General features: G+C 39.3%; 1 protein-coding gene across 2 annotated transcripts in view; it reads right to left on the reverse strand.

Annotated features, from left to right (window-relative positions):
- The window catches only part of VEPH1 (ventricular zone expressed PH domain containing 1), a 209,456-nt gene that overhangs the window by 63,407 nt on the left and 126,284 nt on the right, over nt 1-19,765 (reverse strand). For both annotated transcript variants that reach the window (XM_051983078.1, XM_051983077.1), the window contains exons 9-10: nt 18,576-18,715; nt 11,252-11,386 (exon numbers count right to left, since the gene is read on the reverse strand). In XM_051983078.1, the coding sequence (XP_051839038.1) occupies nt 11,252-11,386; nt 18,576-18,715 (275 nt within the window). The remainder of the gene's footprint in view (nt 1-11,251; nt 11,387-18,575; nt 18,716-19,765) is intronic.

The following is a 19,765-nucleotide window of genomic DNA, read 5'->3' on the forward strand; positions in this document are numbered from 1 at the left end:
TGGAGTCTGGAATAATAACATAACTCACAGGAGTTACTGTAAGGAGTAAAATAAGACAACATTTATGAAGTGTTTAAAATGCTATATAAATGTTAACTATCATAATTAATCATCGATAAAGCACTTTACAACATTCAAAGCATGTTCATCTATATTATCTCCTATGAATTAGGCAAGAAAGATACCCCTAATTTTCAGATGAAGATATTGAGGCTGAAACAGGCTAAGTGACTTATCTAACATCAAACAGCTGGTGTCACAGCCAAGTCTGGAACTCTCAGTGGGGCAGAATAGATAGAACTCTACTTATAGAGTAAAAAATCTGGGTTCAATTCCTGTCTCAGGCAATTATTATCTTTGTGACCCTAAGCAGATCATTTAAATTCTCTAAGCTTTACTTAGAAAATGGTGATAACAGCACCTACCTGATAGGGGTAGGGGTACAAAAATCTGAGCTATTATTATTAAAATCATGATAGAGGGTTGAAATTTTTTTTGTCTAATATAAATATCAATGATTTATTATTTACAAAGAAATTCCAAACCATTATTGGATTAAGAGGAAAAAACCCATAACATTTCAGAATGTTTCCATTCCTGCATTCCCTGGATAATAGAGTAATTTCAACTATTTTCTGAAACTACGGAATAAATGTGTTTTCCTGTATCATGCTGATATGTAACATCTGGATGGTTATGTTGGAATGTACAGAACAGTAGTAAAATAGACATGTCATTGCAGAATGGTCTGGTTTAGAAAACACAATTTATTATGAAAAACTAAGATAGGAGAAGAATTAAGACAACATTTCTCCGCTTCTCTGATTCAGTTTAATTGAAGCTTCTTGAGGGAGGGATTGCTTTTTTTCTCTTTGTCTTCGTATTGTTCTAGTGCTAGCATAGAGCCTTACATGCAGTCCATACAATGCTTATAGGATTGAATCAGTTATATATAAAATGCTACATTTATAAAATGCTAAAATATATTACGAATAAATGCCTTTTAGTTCCATGTAAAATCAGTTTTCTTTTTCCCTTTCCTAATTGTAACTTTCAGAACCATGATTGCAAACCAAAGAGACTCTATAATGTGAGAAACAAATCTTGTTCTTGTTCTTAATGAATTAAATCTCATTTCTAGTCAGGTCCAAAAAGCTTCCCAAATTATCTGACCTCAATAAATAATTATATGAGAATGAACAAAGTGACTTATGATGGATGAGTCCTGGTTTGTAGCCATTAAGAAAAAGATATAGGGGCAGCTAGACGGTGCAGTAGATAAAGCACCAGCTCGAAGTCAGGAGAACCTGAGTTCAAATCAAGCTTCAGACATTTAATACTTCCTAGCTCTGTGACCCTGGGCAATTTTAACTCCAATTGCCTTAGCAAAAAAAAAAAGAAAAAAAGAAAGAAAGAAAAAGAAAATAGAACCACTGAATCCAAATGAAATATAGACAAAAATTCAGGGACAGAAGTGTAATGGGCTGAGGCTTGAGTTAATGCACTGAGGTCCCAAGCACATGAGGCTAAATAGTAATTGGACCATACTCTATTAATAGATAAGCTTGGAGAAAGAATGGCCCCCGCCCACTCTTTGTGCAAGTCCTGATGTGTTGTATAGGAAATGACGATTCTGGTGGGTGGAGGCAGGGGAGTGAAAAAGGAAGAGGAGGAGAGCTCAGGCCCCACTTGCTCTGCTAGCTGGCTTCCTGTCGCAGCTGCCCATATTGCTATCGTAATCCTTCTTGCCCATATTGCTATCGCAATCTTTTTTCACCTCTTCACTTCAATAAAGACTGAAGATTTCCCCCTTAACCTGAGTTCCTGACTCCGGCTGATTTTAAATACACGATCATTACACAGAAGGGATTAGACATGGACTGGAATTCTGAACTTATGAAGTTAACACACCCCAAAAGTCACACTTATAAAGAAGCCCTAGAGGGTTGGAGCATTTGACTAAGAGACTTAAAGTTGGGTCAGCTCTCTGAGGGACCAGTGCAGTTTTTAATCTTTGCTCTTAAATTACACCCAGACCACCTAACTTGAATACACTGAGTTGTGTGAGATTTTAAATACTATGTAAATGATGACAAAATAAACCTGTGCTTAAATAATATAATCCCCCAACATTCCTAATGCTAACTAGAGTTTCAAAACCTTTCCAGAAAGCATGGTGTTGATGAGATTCAGATCACATGTTTACTCTCTGCACAAGGTCATTTCTTTATTTCTTAGTCCACACTTGCTTCTATCTCAACGTTCTTGTTTTGGTGTCCTGTACTCATTTCAAACTTAATGTCTATCTTCAACCAAACTCCACTTTTCCCCAAGCCAACCACTTCTTCATTCTGTCAATGGCTCCTCTCTTCTCATAACAACATAATTATGGAATAGTTCCCTTTCGGCTGTTCTTCACATCCAATGAGTTTCTTTTTGCTTTTGATTTTTTCCCACCTTCCCACCTCCCAAAAATATCTCATCATAGTCCACAGGGCAAAATGAGAACTCATAATCCGGCTCCATCCTTTCTAACAAACCTTATCTTCTGTTCCTTCTCAGATATATCCCCTCTAGACCAGCTCAGCCAGTCTCATTACCCAATAACAATTCCATGCTCTTTTGGACCTCTGTTCATCCTGTTAGCTCTGCAGAGAATCTATTGCTTCTTTTTTCTCTCCCGTTCAAATCTGATCTGTCCTTCAATGTTTGCCTCAACGCCTTCCTTTGCTGCAAAGCTTTTCCTCAACTGCTACCAATCGCTCTTAATTCTGTCCTCCTATTCTATTAAAAACCTATACCACTTATGCTGGCATTTAACCCAAAATAACTTTTCTCTTTATTTGAACTATCTCTTTTATTTCCTCAACGATTCCAGACTCCTTATAGGATAGATAACTTGTGGATTTTTTGATACCTTCATAGTCCAAAACACAAAAATACTTTGTGTTTAATACTTTAAAAGCTCTGATTTCATTGAGTGGCTACTGCTTCCAACAATGCAGATTACAAACCTTCTCTGACGTCTTAGTGGACTGCATAATTTGAAATGACTTCAGCTTGTTCATTACTTAGTTGCCAACCTTTTACCAAGGAACTTTGCATTTAGCCAAACTTATGTTTGAGCGATAGTCTGTTGTTGGGGTCATTCCTGAAGCCTTTCCAGCATGGCAGGACCTATTTGAGTTTGTTTTCTGCTGGCCTAGTCTTTGAGGAGTCAGGGTCAGAACGACTCACTCAGCTAGGAAAGGAGTTCATTCATGGAGATAATTAATCACTACTAATATAATGTGTTGAACTGAATAATGAAATGAAAAACCTAAAATTGCTGCCCTAATGAGAATGGGATTCACTCAGAACAAGTTCACAATCTTATGTTCCCTAATGGTTCAGTGGATCCGTGTTCTTAACAACATGGGCACTCCCTCCAACATTGCGGGTCATGAGTCATTCGTTCCTTTTCATCCTCTGAAATTCTTCCACAATTCATGCCCCATAAAAGATTTCCCCAAGGAACTGGAAACTTAAGCCTTTAAACATTTCATGGAGCCGAAGTAGAGCACTTGAGTTACCCAACTGATATCCCTTACTTTTGCTTTCTGCGACTGGTTCAGCTCCTTTCCTTAGAATATGTTTCCTGGAGATGTTTTTGTTTTCTCCCACCTTTAGTACACAAGTCATTGTTGGCAATAATCTACAGGTCATGTGACTACAGTGTATCTTTCCATTAATCTTTGTATTACTTATAATTTAGACACTTTTAAAATTGTATAGTCGTATAATGGGAGAACATTGGTTTTTTAAATACAGGTTATTATGTCAAGAAATAAGTTGGAATTTTTTCATATATTATGAAGTTCAAATAGGATAATATATTTTAAATGCTTTGTGAATTTTTAAGTACTCATGTACATGCTATGTATCATTACTGTTGTCATTGTTGATGATGATTGGCTAACCTGGTCCTCGGAAGGTAGGATTATCCTTCCGAGGACCAGGTAGGATTATCCTTGAAGTCTTTCTGGCCAGCTAGGTCTTGGCAGAGTTTGTGCTTGAGGGGCATACAGGGCTCTCTGGGACTAGGATCACAAAAGATAGAGGGACTCATTGCCCACAGGATTGCTGCTGGGTGATGAATTCTTAAGCTGTGGCGACCCAGGTTACTCTCATAGAGTTCAACTTTTAACACATCCCAAAATTGAATGTATGGTTAATCTTCTTTGAGGTAGAACAATTAATAGTTTAAAATAAGAGTAAAATGAGTGATGCCATAAATATATGCAAGAGCATGTACCCAACATGTTCCCTTAAGTTTTAGCTGGATGATTTAAAAGAACAAACATTTCGCAACCGTCGAAGACTCACTGGAATATCATGTGGCCGCTTTAACTGGGACATTTCCAGTTGGGAAGTCAGAATGAAATTGGGCCAGAAGTTATGCTCCACAGTGACTCCGCTGTAGGTTTGGCTTCCTTATGAACCCTTCTGGTTTGTCAGCATTTAGGAACAAAAGCCAAATGAAAAAAAAAAATAAATGGATGGCGCAGAATGACTTTCTCAACGTCTCTCCTTTACCTGGGTAGCAGCGATGAATCTGACCTGCCCTAGTGTGGGTCAAATTAGTCCTTGTTCTTACTTAATTTTATGCATGTTTATGGCCGCCTAGCCAGCAAGCCTCTATCCGTTTTCCTCTCTCTTTCCTCTTATTCTCTCCAATCGTTTTCTGAACTCTCTCAGAATTAGCCAAGATAATAAAGCTTCCTTTGCTACTTCAACTCTATCTGGCTTATTGTTTCCCTGTCTCAACTTCCCTGTCACTGCTCAGCTTCTAGAAAAAGTTCCTGTCCCTCTTACCTCCACTTCTCCCCGCCCCTTTGCAACTTCTTCCACTCCGATTTGCACTTCACCACTGTACTAGACTTGCTGACTCAACAATCCCGAATGACCCCCAAACCACTGTCATTTCCTGGACAATCTTATTCATGCCCTTTGCTTCAACTACTGGGTTCATGCAGATCCCAATTTTATGACTCCATCCCTCAATCCTTTTTTTTTTTTAAATTTTATTTTATAATAACTTTTTATTGACAGAATCCATGCCAGGTAATTTTTTTTATAACATTATCTCTTGCACTCGCTTCTGTTCCGATTTTTCCCCTCCTTCCCTCCACTCCCTCCCCTAGATGGCAAGCAGTTTTATATATGTTAGATATGTTGCAGTATATCCTAGATACAATATATGTGTGCAGAACCGAACAGTTCTCTTGTTGCACAGGGAGAATTGGATTCAGAAGGTAGAAATAACCCAGGAAGAAAAACAAAAATGCAAATAGTTCATATTCGTTTCCCAGTGTTCTTTCTTTGGGTGTAGCTGCTTCTGTCCATCATTTATCAATTGAAACTGTGTTAGGTTTCTTTGTCAAAGAAATGCACTTCCATCAGAATACATCCTCATACAGTATCATTGTTGAAGTGTATAATGATCTCCTGGTTCTGCTCATTTCACTTAGCATCAGTTCATGTAAGTCTCGCTAGTCCTCTCTGTATTCCTCCTGCTGGTCATTTCTTACAGAACAATAATATTCCATAATGTTCATATACCACAATTTACCCAGCCATTCTCCAATTGATGGGCATCCATTCATTTTCCAGTTTCTAGCCACTACAAACAGGGCTGCCACAAACTTTTTGGCACATACAGGTCCCTTTCCCTTCTTTAGTATCTTTTTGCATCCCTCAGTCCTTTTCTGAGCTCTAGACTTTCATTGTCAAACATCTACAATAGTGGTCGTCCTCACAGGGAATACCAGGGAAACTCAGTCAGTGTGTGATCAAAAAACGGGAGAGAAGATGAGTCACATCTCCCCGTGATAACCCCTCAGGCCTCTGTTTCTTATACACTGAAACCATTTGCTTCATTCATGGCAGCTCAACACTCCTCAATTCTGACCCTTCAGACCAATGGACTTTCAATAACCAAACCACAACCTACGTATACGTAACAAAATTCCCCTGCATGTCCACATGCTGACCTCTCCCTCCGACCTTCTCAGTGGGCGAGTTCTGTATTCAGGGCAGTAGTTGGTGATTAAGATATACATATATATATATACACACACACATCCTTCCCTGTGGCTTATTCTCCTCTGATCTCTGGAAAATCCCATCCTGGGCCTTTTGCCCTTCTCCCCCACACTAAGCTAACAGCTTAGTTGTATATACATACATATATATGTATGTACACACAAGTGCACATGTGTATGTGCTATGTGTAAATACATAGCAAATATAAGAAATTCATGTGCATCCATGTAATGCATCGATTAATATAGAAACATCTAGACAATGCCCATGTGCACATATATGTATGTGGTACATATACATATGGACATACATATTCTCCCTTTTCCTTAGCAGAATATAAGATTTCATTGGGGGGGACCTATTTATAACCCTCCCCAACCCAGAAAGAATTCAAAAGGCAATTCCTACATCTCTTACTAGAATAGTGGATTTTAACTTTTTTTGTGTGTGGGCTGAACCCTTCTACTAATAGTAATATTAAAAATAATGTCTACTAACAGTAGAACTAGCAGTCAATTTGGTGAAGCTTATGGACCCCTTTAAATCATATTTTTAATTACATAAAACAAAATTGATGGGATTACAAAGGAAGTCGATTATATCGAAATGTAATTGCCAACATTTTTAAAAAATGAGTTCATGGACCCCAAATTAATCCATGCCCTAGAGAAAGGCAGGCCAGGCCTGCCCAATGCAGAAGTAGTTTATAGTCTGTCATTCTTAGGCTTCAACACTACAAAGACAAATAATACAAGTCATAGACCAAGTTTCCAATCTCACCTGCTTGTGTGGAAAAGCTGGAAGGAAGGGAGTGTTCTGGTTAAGAAAAGATGGTTTAAAAAAATAAAGAGAGGGCAACCTTCAAAGACTGTGGGAGAATGAAGTGTGAGAAGCTAGGAAGGAAGCTGATAGTCATAAAAGAGAAATTTGCGGCCCAGAACTCAAGGACATGAAACACTCTTTAATGTGCTTCAGGGAATTGAGGAACTTGGCCAGAGCTTGTGAAATGTTTATACACTGCTGCTCGGAGTGAAGGTGATCCTCCTGTCAGTAGGAAGCTGGGAGAAGGGGCTGGCGCCCCAGAGGGTCTCCTTCCCTGAATGCCCCGGAGCCTGACATGGTTCCAGTCAGACGGCAACTTGGAAAAGGAGGGGCGGCAAGCCACGGCTTGAAAGAAGGAGACTATGGGGTCTTTGTTGGGACAGGATGTGCTCGACAGGGGTAGAAGGACTGCCTCCATTCTGATTCTCAGCCCACACGTGGAACTGTGCCCATGCTGTTAGCTTAGTGTGGGGGAGAAGGGCAAAAGGCCCAGGAAAGGATTTTCCAGAGATCAGAGGAGAATAAGCCACAGGGAAGGAGAAACCAAAAGGGAGCTCAGCTGGTATTCCAGGCAATACTGACTTGGGGGCAGGAGGCAGACATGGGAATCCCAGACTGAGAGGAGGAAAGGAGAAGGGGGTTTGGGGAGTCCCTGGCCAAAGAGGTACAGAAAGGACGATTTAGGGCGGTACAATGCAAGTGTGGATGGGCTCCTGCTAGTCTTTCCAAAAGGGTTGTGGTCATTGCATTTTGAGAATCAGAACAGGGTTTGGATCAGTGACTCAATGGCATCAGGAGCTTCCAGGGGAGGTCAGCACTCAAGATCTCGGACAGCAGCCTAGAGTCCGGGGAGTTTGAGGCTCACCCATGGTCCCACAGGGGGCAGGGGTCAGAGGAAGACCCAAATTGAGTTTTCCTAGGTCTGGGACCTCTCATGGCTCAGTAGGTGAAGCGTGAGACTTGGAGGCAGGAAGGTGTGAGTTTAGGTTCTAACTCAGGTGCTTACTGTCTGTGGGACATTTAGCCAAAACACTAAACTCTTCTGCCTCAGTTTCCTCATATGTAAGCTATATGGCCCTCGGCAGGACACTAACATCCAATTGCCTGTGTCCTCAATTATAAAATGGGGAAAATAACAGCACTTTGTAGTGTTGTGGTGAGGATCAAATGAGATAATATTTTGTTTAAAATATTAACACACTATCTGGTATGTAGCAGGAGTATTTAAATGTTTATTTCTTTCCCTCCCCACTTACCAGGTTTCTTTTCAGGTGCAAATAAGATAGCATGCTCTGTCAACATCAAAGAGTTCTAGACATGCTCTTAATGATCTATTATAATTGACTCCAAGCTAGTCTCAATATCTCCCATGTCACACTGCTTCTTTAATCAGTAAAATAACATGTATTATTTAATTATCATCATATATCATAATTAATAATTAAATTAGTAATAATATACTTTAATTTGTAGAAAATAAATTTATGGGAAATAATAAATTCATAAGAAGTTATAGAACTAATGAATGAATAATAAAATAATAACATTTATATAATGCTTAAAGGTTTGCAAAGTCATCAAAAAGCATTTATTAAGCACCTGCTATGTTCTAAGCACTGTGCTAAGTGCTGGGGAAACAAAGAGAGGCAAAGGACAATTCCTGCCCTCAAGAAGCTCATGCTTTTTGTGCATGAGCTTTCTTTCTTTCTTTCTTTCTTTTTTTCTTTCTTTCTTTCTTTCTTTCTTTCTTTTTTTTTTAATATTTTAATATTCTTTTTTTTAATTAAAGCTTTTTATTTTCAAGCTATCTGCATGGATAATTTTCAACATTCACGCTTGTAAAATCTTGTGTTCCAAATTTTTCTCCTTCCTTTCTCCCTACTTCCTTCCCTAAATGGCAAGTAATTTAATACATATTAATCACGTACAATTCTACTATATGTTTCCACAAATATTTATATGTGATCTTTTCAGAGGTTGCTTCGTATCTGTCTTTATGTACACAGGGGGCACTTCCTTGAGGGGCTTAGGTACAACCTGTTAGAAAACAGAAGGAATACAATGTCCCCTTTATCATGGGTTTGTCTCCTTTCCCAGTGTCAACCGATTCTGTGGAAAGGCAGGTTGGATGGAGGATGCAGCTCAAGTGGGGCTGTAAGCCTGGTTTGGGGCTCACTTCCTCGAGGTGGGTCACGAGTTATAGGTGAACACGGCATCACTCTCTGTTTCCAGCAGCCAAGAGCGACAGATGTTCAGGAAGGAAAGTCAGTGTTAATGATCCATAACCACCAAATAGCTGTTCTGCTGAGGATGAGACTTACACGTCAGCCAAGTACCCTTTGTTCAAGATGAATGCAGGTGTTGCTCAACAGGCTAGCTCTCTTGGGGAAGAACTGCTTTTCTATTTTCTCAGATGGGAGCTGGTCTCTGATTTTATTGTTACAGTGACTTCCAGGTAAGGGAACTCCTGAAGTTTTGCCATTAGGAGCGTGGAGAGAGTGAGGGACTCTGCTAAGATCACAGTCAGAAGTGATCCTGGACTCAAGCCTTCATGACAAGTCTTCCATCATGACACAAAACTGCTTCTCATATGTTAACTTAGAGATTGGACTTGTGCTTTCACTTATAATAGGAATGCCCAGAGGAAAAAGGTGCCTTTAGCAATCCCAGTCAGGTCCTTCTTTGTCCCTTAGCACCCCAGATCATTGCCCGGGGCACTGAGAAGTTGTGGAACAGGGCTAGTGTCGCACAGCCAGGATGTGGCAGGGGAAGGGCTTTGACACACAACATGGTACCTTTCACTTGCTAATCCTCAGAGTACCTAATAGCACCTCTGGCAGGGTCTGGAACATTTAAAGAACTCAATAAATGTTTGTTGAGTTGTCAACTGACAATAAGGCATCTGATTTTAACTCTTTCCATTGTTATTTGTCTTTCAGGATCAGTGAAATTACTAGTGATATCTTGACTCACTCGGGAACTGGATGTAGGAATTGCCCAAAGTTGTCAGCTTCTCCCTCTCTCCCAGAGTCATCTAAGTCCAGTGGTGAGACAAGTCACCATGGCCAGCGACGGCCCGAGATGCGGTGGAAGGGCTTGGCTCTTCCAAGTCTGACTAAGCTCTCAACGCACCAAAGCGTCTGCTTTCCGCCTTCATGTCCCATTGGAAAAGATGGTTCTCACCTACCTGTTCTTCTGGGGAAACCTTCTCATGTGTGGGGTAGAAAACCCCCCACTCCCCAATAGGTTAACACTTATAGAGTGTTTACTCTACGCCAGGCACTGGGCTAGGAGTTTTATCCCTATTATCTCATTTGACTCTCACAATAACCCTGGGAGGTAGGTGTTATTATTAATCCTATTTTACAGATGAGGAAACTGAGGCAGACAGAGGGCAGGTGATCTGTCCCAGTACACACAGTAAGTAAGGGTATGAGAAAGATCTTTCTGACTCTGAGACCAGTGCTCTATCCATTGTACCACTTAGCTAGACCACTTACCTTCTATCAATCTTCTTTTTCTCATTTGAGAAGGGGAAGGGTTGAAGGAGATTCCTTCTAATTCCAAACTGACCAGCCTATTTTCCAAATCTGCCTAGTCCACTATGTTACCATATGCAAATAGGCATTGAGCACAATGATGAAAGGTAATGGAAACATAACCACAGCCAGGAATCTGGGCCTTGGCAATGACTGAGGGGGCAAGCAGAACAAAGAAGCTCGTCAGAGAGTAATGGAGGAGAAGAAACTGGCCATCTGCTGGGCTCCTTTTTGCTAAATTTGCTAAATTGCTAAAAAAAAAAAAAGTGCTAAGCTCAATTTTCTATGCTGCCAAAAAAAGTGCAAATATTCTCCCTGTTCCATTAATTTTGGCACCTTGGGGAGAGTCCCAAGGTTCCTGGCCTGGTTGGAATTCTGAATGGAAGAGAATAAAGGATGACACTATTAATCATCCAATGAGATATATTCACAAAATGCCTACTATGTGTATCGGTGCAGTGAACAGAGCACAGATCAGCCTAGAGTCAAGAAGATTCATCTCCCTGAGTTCAAATCTGGCCTCAGGCACTAATGTGACTCTGGACAAGTCACTGAACTGTTTGCCTCAGTTTCTTCATCTGTAAAGTGAAATACAGAAGGAAATGGCAAAGCACTCTAGTATTTTTATCAAGAAAACCCCAAATGAGATCATGAGAAGTGGGATGATTTAAAATGTCTGACGTATAACAAAAATGTCAGGTATTGTTTTTGATTCTACAGCTATAAAGTAAAGCAAAACACAGAAACAAAACCTCTTACAACAAAATATTTACAACTTAAAAGATCATTTCGGGGAACATGCTTACCTTTTTATGGGGAAATGGAGACTGTATCATCGCGGTTTCAAAACTGTGAGTTCCTTTTATCTGGGTCTTTTCCCACAAGGATCTGAGAGCTTGCACCGACAGGCTTTGTGTGGACAGCGGCTCCAGAAATGAGCCCTGAAGAGAAAATTCATGAGAAAAAATGGAGCACATTTCCCCAAGGTCACAATAATGACATTCAATTGGCTCTCAGCCTTAGAAAGACTTTGAGTTTAAATGTGAATTAAATGAAATAAGGAATCAATAGTAGGCAAGTCTAGTTTACATTTGGTGAGGCTTTTTTTATTTTTCAAACTGAGAAAATAATATGAAAACCATTTAAAAGAACTTTCAGTGCAATTAAAAGAAATCCTTATCAATATTCCTAATCTTGGTCATGCCTTTTTCACTCAACTCATTTCCTAAGAATACGTCTTGTTAAGAATTAATGTCATGCCGTGGCTCTCTTCAACCATGAGATGAACCAAATCAGTTCCAATTGTTCAGTAATGAAGAGAACCAGCTACACCCAGTGAAAGAACTATGGGAAATGAGTGTGGACCATAACATAGCATTTGTACTCCTTCTGTTACTGTCCGCTTCCATTTTTGTTTTCCTTCTCAGGCTATTTTTATCTTATTTCTAAAGTCGATTTTTCTTGTGCAGCAAGCTAACTGTATAAATATGTATACATATATTGTATTTAACATATACTTTAACATATTTAACATGTATAGGACTACCTGCCATCTAGGGGAGGGGATGGGGGAAAGGAGGGGAAAAGTTGGAACAGAAGGTTTTGCAAGGGTCAATGCTGAAAAATTACCCATGCATATATCTTGTAAATAAAAAGCTATAATAAAAAAAAAGAAGAAGAAGAAAGAATTAATGTCATGCTAGATTAAAGCTCCTTAAACTGTAGGTTGTGTAACTGAATGTGGGAGGGGTGCAAAATTATGATTTATTATCAGTAAATGTTTGACTTATTTTATATACCTATATATCCACATCCCATAAAAATTTCTCAGACAAAAAAAGGCTACAAGTGGAAAAAGTTTAAGAAGCCCTGAGATAGTTTCCAAATAGGAGATTCTATGAGTTGAAAAGTGACAAAGTATTAATCTGTTTTTATGTTAAGAAATTTTGAGTCGATAAGTTAAAAAAAGAATGAATGTCATGTAATGACATTTCTTCAAAATTTCTTCAAAAACATAACAATTAAGAGAAAACTAAAAGATACAATGAAAGGAGTTTTAAGAAGCCTCGTGAAGAGTAGGATCATAACTAAACATATCAGGTTAAATAATTAACAGTTTAATATAATTGTTCATACAGAGAAATTGGGAGGGAAAAACTATGTCTTTGAATCATAAACTTCAGGTAAGTGTAAGGGGATCTATGAGTTGAAAGAGACCTTAGACGCAATATAGATGATTTACTTCATTTTACAGATGAGAAAACTGAGGCCCACAGAAGTTAAATGACTTTGGCGAGGATTTACCAGAATGGTTAAATGAGGCAGCAAGGTGACCCCAGAGGATAGAGTGCAAGACTTAGTATCAGGAAGATCTGAACTGAAAACCAGTCTCAGACACATATCTGTGTGATGCTGGGCAGGTCAGTTTACCTCAGTTTGCCTCAATTTCTTCAACTGTAAAATGGAGGTAATAAAAGTACCTCCCTCCCAAGGTCGTTGTGAGGCTCAAAGGAGATGCTGCTATAAAAAGTGCCCATCACATAGTAGGTGCTATATACATGCTAATTCTCTGCTCTTTCTTCTCCCCACATTCCCTACCTCATTTGTCCCAGATCATATACATAATAAATGGCAGAATTGGGATTTGAACCCATATCTTTGCATTCAAAATGAGGATTTTTCCCAATATGCCATATGATAAGTGGAGATGGGACCCTCAAATTAATGAGGGTATGGTGCATGGGGAGAGTACCGGGCCTGGACTGAGGAAGATTCCTGGGTTCAAATCTAACCTCTTTAGACACTTGCCCTGGGCAAGCCACTGAACTCTGCCTTAGTTTCCTCTCTTGTAAAATAGAGAAGTAAAATAGATCACAAAATAAAATTGTAAAATAGAATGCCGGAGAAGGAAATAGCAAACCTCATCAGTATTTTTGCCCACAGAACCCTAAACGGGGTCACAAGAGAAAGGCACAACTAAACAACAGACAAGTCAACTGTTTATGTCGCTCATGTTGACGTGCCATTCAATCAACAAAGTTCCATCAATATGTCCTTAGCAATTGAAGGAGAGATAAAAATGAACAGAATCTGCCTTTAAGGCGCTTACCATCTAGTACGATCCTGTTTTGTTCCTAGTCTCAAACTTTGCTTCTTTTTATTCCATACTCCAAATAATTCAGTATATCAATAAGCTCATTTGCATTGATACAACCTTCAGAGTTTGCAGACAATCGATGCCTGACTATACTGTGCCCATGTAAATCTGATACCCCATATGACACAGACTTCCGCTAAGTTTCTTAATATTCTCTATCCAAGTGAAAACTGCCTCCCTGTTGCCCCTCATCTTGTAATATGACCAACCCAGCTGCTTTGAGATCGTTCTTTTTATTAAATGCTATAATAGCACTAGAGCAACTACATGGGGCAGGGATACAGTGCCACGAACTGGGGAAGGAAATGGCAAACTACTCCATTATCTCTGCCAAAAAAATACCCTAAATGGGTCATAAAGAGTGGGACTAAAATGACTGAACAGCACAACAGAAACAGATAACTTAGCAAACCATGCCCTTAAGACGCTCCTCTTATACTGGCTTGAGTTGTTACTGAACCGACTCTTGTCTATCCTGGCGTGAGAATGCCCGGCTTCTCCTTTTGTCTCTGGCACGAAGACGGGGTGAATTTTACTCTCTGAGATGCCTTTCTTCAGCTGTAAAATGTGGGGCTCCAATGGAGGACTTCCAAGGGGCTTCACATTTTGGGGGTTCTGTGGATCTCATCTTGCCAATAAGATAGTAAGCTCCCCAAGACCATGGACATACTTGATACTTGAGGAAGCCAGATGGCACAATGACAGAGGGCTGGACTAGAATCAGGAAAATGAGTTCAAATCCTCCTCAGACATTTATTAGATGTGTGACTGTGGGCAAATCACTTGAGCTCTCTCAGCTTTAACTTTTCTCATTTGCAATATGGGAGCATCAATAAGACAATGTCTCTAAAGCACCTTAAAACTTCAAAATACTATAGAAATGTTTGCTCTTCTTGTTATTTCAAAGTATATACAAAAATATACTTGCCCTCAGAGACAGGGAGATCATAAAGACTTAAACAAATGATTGACTGATTGAGAAATTAAATGACTTATCAACTTGTCACTTATAAAATGATTTTCACAAGCTTTAAAAAAACCCATTATAAATGTAAATTTGCTAAAAATTAAAGCAAAGTATAATGACTGAGTGAATGTGCATTTTCTGCTATAGATTTTGCTTTGATGAATGAAATATAATTACAATTGATGAGAAGGGTGTGGTCTTGGAATTCACTCAGTTTGTGTTCTTGTTTTTTATATCAAAAGATGGGGGCAAATTTGCTTGGCAGTTGGTGGGTCATTCAGGACACCTGTGACTAAAATATTACAATATTTCTACTTTTTTCTCTACCATGAATCAATAACTAATATTATTTAATAAAGCATCAATATTGATTTATTAGTGCATCACCAAAGACAGCACCATTCTTCTCCTTTTGCAATGGCAAATGGGAGTGAGTCTCTAGGATCTTTGGACCCACTAGAGTGAAACTGAAGTCAAAAAAGTGGGGGAATCATGATTAAGACGAACTTAAATTTGAAACTTGTGATAAATGAAGACATTAGATGCATGTAGATTTTGTCATTAGTGTTGTGTATTAATATAGAAAATGTCAATATTTGAAAAAACTAACGTCTCATATAATTCTTTTCAATAGGCAATCTTAAAATACCAGTTACATGCATGGCAACACAAAGAGAAGGATTTGACTGTGGAGTGTAATGAGCAATTTGTTGATCATCCAACCCTGGAGGGTATATGCACATTTGAACAAATCACTGGCATGGAGACTCAAGGGAAAAAGGCTTGGACCAACCCTAAGAGGTTATTAAAGAACAGGGATTGAGAAATCAAAGCTCTGGTTTTTATTTCCATCAAAAACAGAGCTCATTAAGAAGATGAGGAAGGACCAAAAGTGAGAGAAGCAGAAGAATTTACAATGAAAAAAAAAGAGTAGAAAAGGAGTCTCTGTTGTTGCTTTCTGTTATCTGGTCTCAAAGAACAAAACAAAACCACAGACCATCAATTAAACATTGCTAGGGGGAATCAAAATGGATTTTTCTTGGTTTATTTTTGGAAAATTGACAAATGAGCAGAATAAAGAAGGGATGAAACAAAACAAAAAAAAAGGCATTTAGTTAAAAAAAAAACCACCCCAAGTTAAACAGAAGAATAATCTTGATTGTTACTGCAAGGCAAAGTGTAGAAATCAATGGTTGTATTTTCCCCTGAGATTTTTGTTTGCTGTAAACTTAACCTGAGAGGAAGTATGGTATAAAAGGGTGGTCTTAGATTCAGAAAGATCTGAATCCAAGTTCTGCCTGGGACATATACTAACTGGGTGACATAGGCAAGTCACTTAAGCATTCTTTCAGTTCACTTCAGAACTTTCTAAAGCTTAGTTACAGAGGAATGGCTGATCTTTATCAGAGGATGGAATAATAACACTGGGAGTTTTCTTCCCCAATGAAATCATGTTTTTTTCAGACCAAAGAACCTTTATCTAGCACTCTGATGTGAATTGTTCTTATTACAATGTCATTCTATGTGCTTGATTAAATGCTCTATGAACAAAATGTGCCTTCCTTGTATAGTCTGTTACTGCCCTTTCACCTTAAAACTATAATGCAGAACTTCAACAACAATACTATATGATGATCAGTTCTGATGGACCTGGCCATCTTCAGCAATGAGATGAACCAAATCAGTTCTGATGGAACAGTAATGAACTGAACCAGCTACACCCAGCGAAAGAACTCTGGGAGATGACTGAGATGACATTGAATTCCCAATCCCTATAATTTTGCCTGCCTGCATTTTTTTTTTTTTAATTTCCTTCACAGGCTAATTGTATAATATTTCAGAGTCCAATTCTTTTTGTACAGCAAAATAACGGTTTGGACACATATACTTATTTTGTATTTAATTTATACTTTAATATATTTAACATATATTGGTCATCCTGCCATCTAGGGGAGGGGGTGGGAGGAAAGAGGGGAAAAATTGGAACAAAAGGTTTGGCAATTGTCAATGCTGTAAAATTACCCATGCATATAACTAGTAAATAAAAAGCTATAATAAAAAAATGGAAAAAAAACCCTATAATGCAGAAACTGGGGATTTGGTCCCATAGTTGAAAATTAATTTAGTATTTTATTTGATCAATTTAGACATACTCTCAGTAAAAGTTAAGAAAATACCTTATTTTACAATGGTACAGTTTGTGGACTTGCACTCTTATTTTTTCTGAAGGTTCTTTTTATAATTCAAATTCAGCAAATAATTCATCTATCCATTCATTCATTTAACAAATGGTTGAAACTGCACCTAGAGAGAGGACTGTGGAAATTGAATGTGGATCACAATATAGTATTTTCACTCTTTTTGTTGTTGTTTGCTTGCATTTTGTTTTCTTTCTCATTTTTTTCCCTTTTGATCTGATTTTTCTTGTGTAGCAAGATAACTGAATAAATATCTATAAATATATTGGATTTAACTTTTTAAAAAAACATTTAATATATATTGGATTACATATCTTAAGAGATTTCTTTGGGACATGATAGAGTCAAAAATTTACCCAGAAATGTCTCTTTCTGTCTTTCTCTCTTTCTTTCCCTCTCGCTCATTCTCTGTGCATATGTATGATGTATTTACATGTATTATATATATATATATATTCATACATATAACAAAGTGAAAGAATACTGGAATACTACAACTGATCTGAGAAAACTCAAAAGGAAGCAAAGACATTACTACGGGAGGAAAACTTGGTCTAACTGTACTCTGTTGTTTGCCCCACTGCCACGTTCCCACCAGATGCAGACGGATACTGATCCTGAGATCCCTACCTCTAATGGAGAACTACAAGAACTTTCCTCTCGCCTCTTCTGACTCAGTTTCCCAGTTCTGTTTCTTTGTTTCCCATCTGATTATTCCTGAGTCTGGCTATGAGGTAGAATTGCTTCTGCATGATTAGTTAGTCAAGCAGAGCTAAGGATGCTTTATCCTCTCACGTACGTGCTCTCAGGCTGGAGCCTGAAGGAACTACTTCGAACCCTTGACCCACTCTACTCTTATTGGGGTCTGCCTTCCTTGTCACTGTTTCCCAAGATCCCCTGGGGCTTGCCACAGTCCCTGCTCAAGTAACACAGGTCTTTCTATATGCCATGAACTGAATGTAAATATGATCCCTCCTTTCTATGTTGTCTCCCTTACTTATAATGCAAGTTCCTGGAGATCAAGGAGTGCTTTGATTTTCAATATTTAGCATGGTGCAAGGCACATAGTAAGCTATTAAGAGGCATTTTTCTATTGCAAATCATTTTCTCCTTCCCTCTTTCATTCTCTAATGTTAAACCAAAGAAATGAGTATTTAAAAGATCAGACAAGATGGGAAGTGTTGAGGTGACTTGTTGGAATTAACCAAGAGACTTTTGTGTAGTTGTTGCTCAAAACTGTGGAAGGCCCTGTTTTAAGGGATCGTTTTAAAGAACACTTTGTTGAAACTAACGCCCATATCTATAGGGATACATATGTACATGTGCACAAATATGTATATATACATTTGTATATGTGGACGTTTCTAAACATACCCAAACATATGCACGTAAGCTGTTGCTTTGCATACAGTAAATGCTTAATAAAGGCCCTTTCATTCACTGACCCATCCATCCATTTATTCATATAAAGTAGTCAAGGAGCTTGTTGGTTGGTGTCTCCCCGGTGACTTTTTAAATTGTCAGCGTGTTGCCAGGCTCTCGGGGTCACTGATTATAGCTTTAGAGCCGGGGGAGCCCTTAGAGTTATTAGATCCAATTCCTTCATTTTGTAGATGAGGTAACTGAGGTCCAAAGTGGTTAGTGATTGGCTCAGGGTTTTATGGCTCATACGCGTCTGAGGCAAAACTCAACCCCGGGTCTTCCGGGCCCCAAGCCCCACCCCCGCCCCGCTGTGCCAGCCAGCGGCCTCCCCCCTCCCCAGCCTCACGGCTCATTAAGGGGCGGCTGTTCCCGCGCATGGCACACACCTGCTGAAACAGAAACATGATATGAATCCAGAGCTGAGGCTGGCGGCTGACGAGGGTAAAGCTGGACTTACTGTATAGGCAGTAATGGCCCTTCAGGGTGCAGCTGAAGGACAGCTTGGCCACGCAACTTCCCACCGCATCTGGAAACAAAGACACAGAGAGTCACAGAGGAGCCCCCGCCTCGGGGCGCCCAACGCAGGACCCGGCAGGACGGCCCGGCTCCTTCCCACAGCACAAGCGGCTCCCCAGGAGCTAACTCTGAGGCAAACCGTGGGGCAGACCGCAGGCTCTCAGTGCTGGTGCTGCCTGGGTCCAAATGGCTCCTTTTTGTGGAAGGAAATGAAGGTGGAAAGCGCCAGTGGCTTGTCGAAGGTTGCCCGAGGAATGACTGGCTGGCTGAGCTCACCTGTTGTCATTTGGTTTTAAGCGGAGCTGATTTAAACTTTCTAAAGGAAAGAAAGAATGAAAAAATAAAAGGAAGAAGGAAAAAATAAGAAAAGGAAGGAAGAAAGGAAGGCAGGGGGAAGGAAACAAGGAAGGAAGGGGAAGAAAGGAAGAAAATAAAGAGGGAAAAAAAGAAGGAAAAGAAAGGAAGGGAAAGAGGGAGGAAAGGAGGGAGGAAAGAAGAAAAAGGGAAGAAAAAAGGAAGAAAAAAGAGGCTAATATGCGTTGTCCAACAGGTTTTGTAATTGAGAGAAGGACTAGAAGTCTTCCTGATGCCTTTAAGGAAAAGCTTCCTAATCATTATAACTGTCAATGCCACAAACATTTGCTAAGTGTCTACTTTGTGAAAGGCATAGAGACAAAACCAAAGAGGGGCTGAAAATACAACCCAATCCAATCGTCAATCGCACCTCCTCTGTGCCAGGCACTTAGCTAGATAATATAAAAATACAAGTCTTTGTGCTCGAGGAGATTATACTCTATTGAGGTAGTAGATGGCAATTCATATTCACATAGTATGTTACAATTTACAAAAGATTTTACCCGTGTGCTTCCTCTTTTGAGCCGCTTGCTAACTTGCAGTTGCATTTACATGTTGGATCTACACCTATTTTGGGTCAAATAGGTTACTCCTAACCCAGTCCTTGAGACATCCCTTCCAATGTGTTTCCCATTAACAATCAGCCAATGGGCATCATTAACTCTTAGCAAAGGCATTGACTCAGGTGTCATAATAAAAACAGTGG

Source organism: Antechinus flavipes, chromosome 3 (assembly GCF_016432865.1).
Source record: "Antechinus flavipes isolate AdamAnt ecotype Samford, QLD, Australia chromosome 3, AdamAnt_v2, whole genome shotgun sequence".
NCBI lineage: Eukaryota > Metazoa > Chordata > Mammalia > Dasyuromorphia > Dasyuridae > Antechinus > Antechinus flavipes.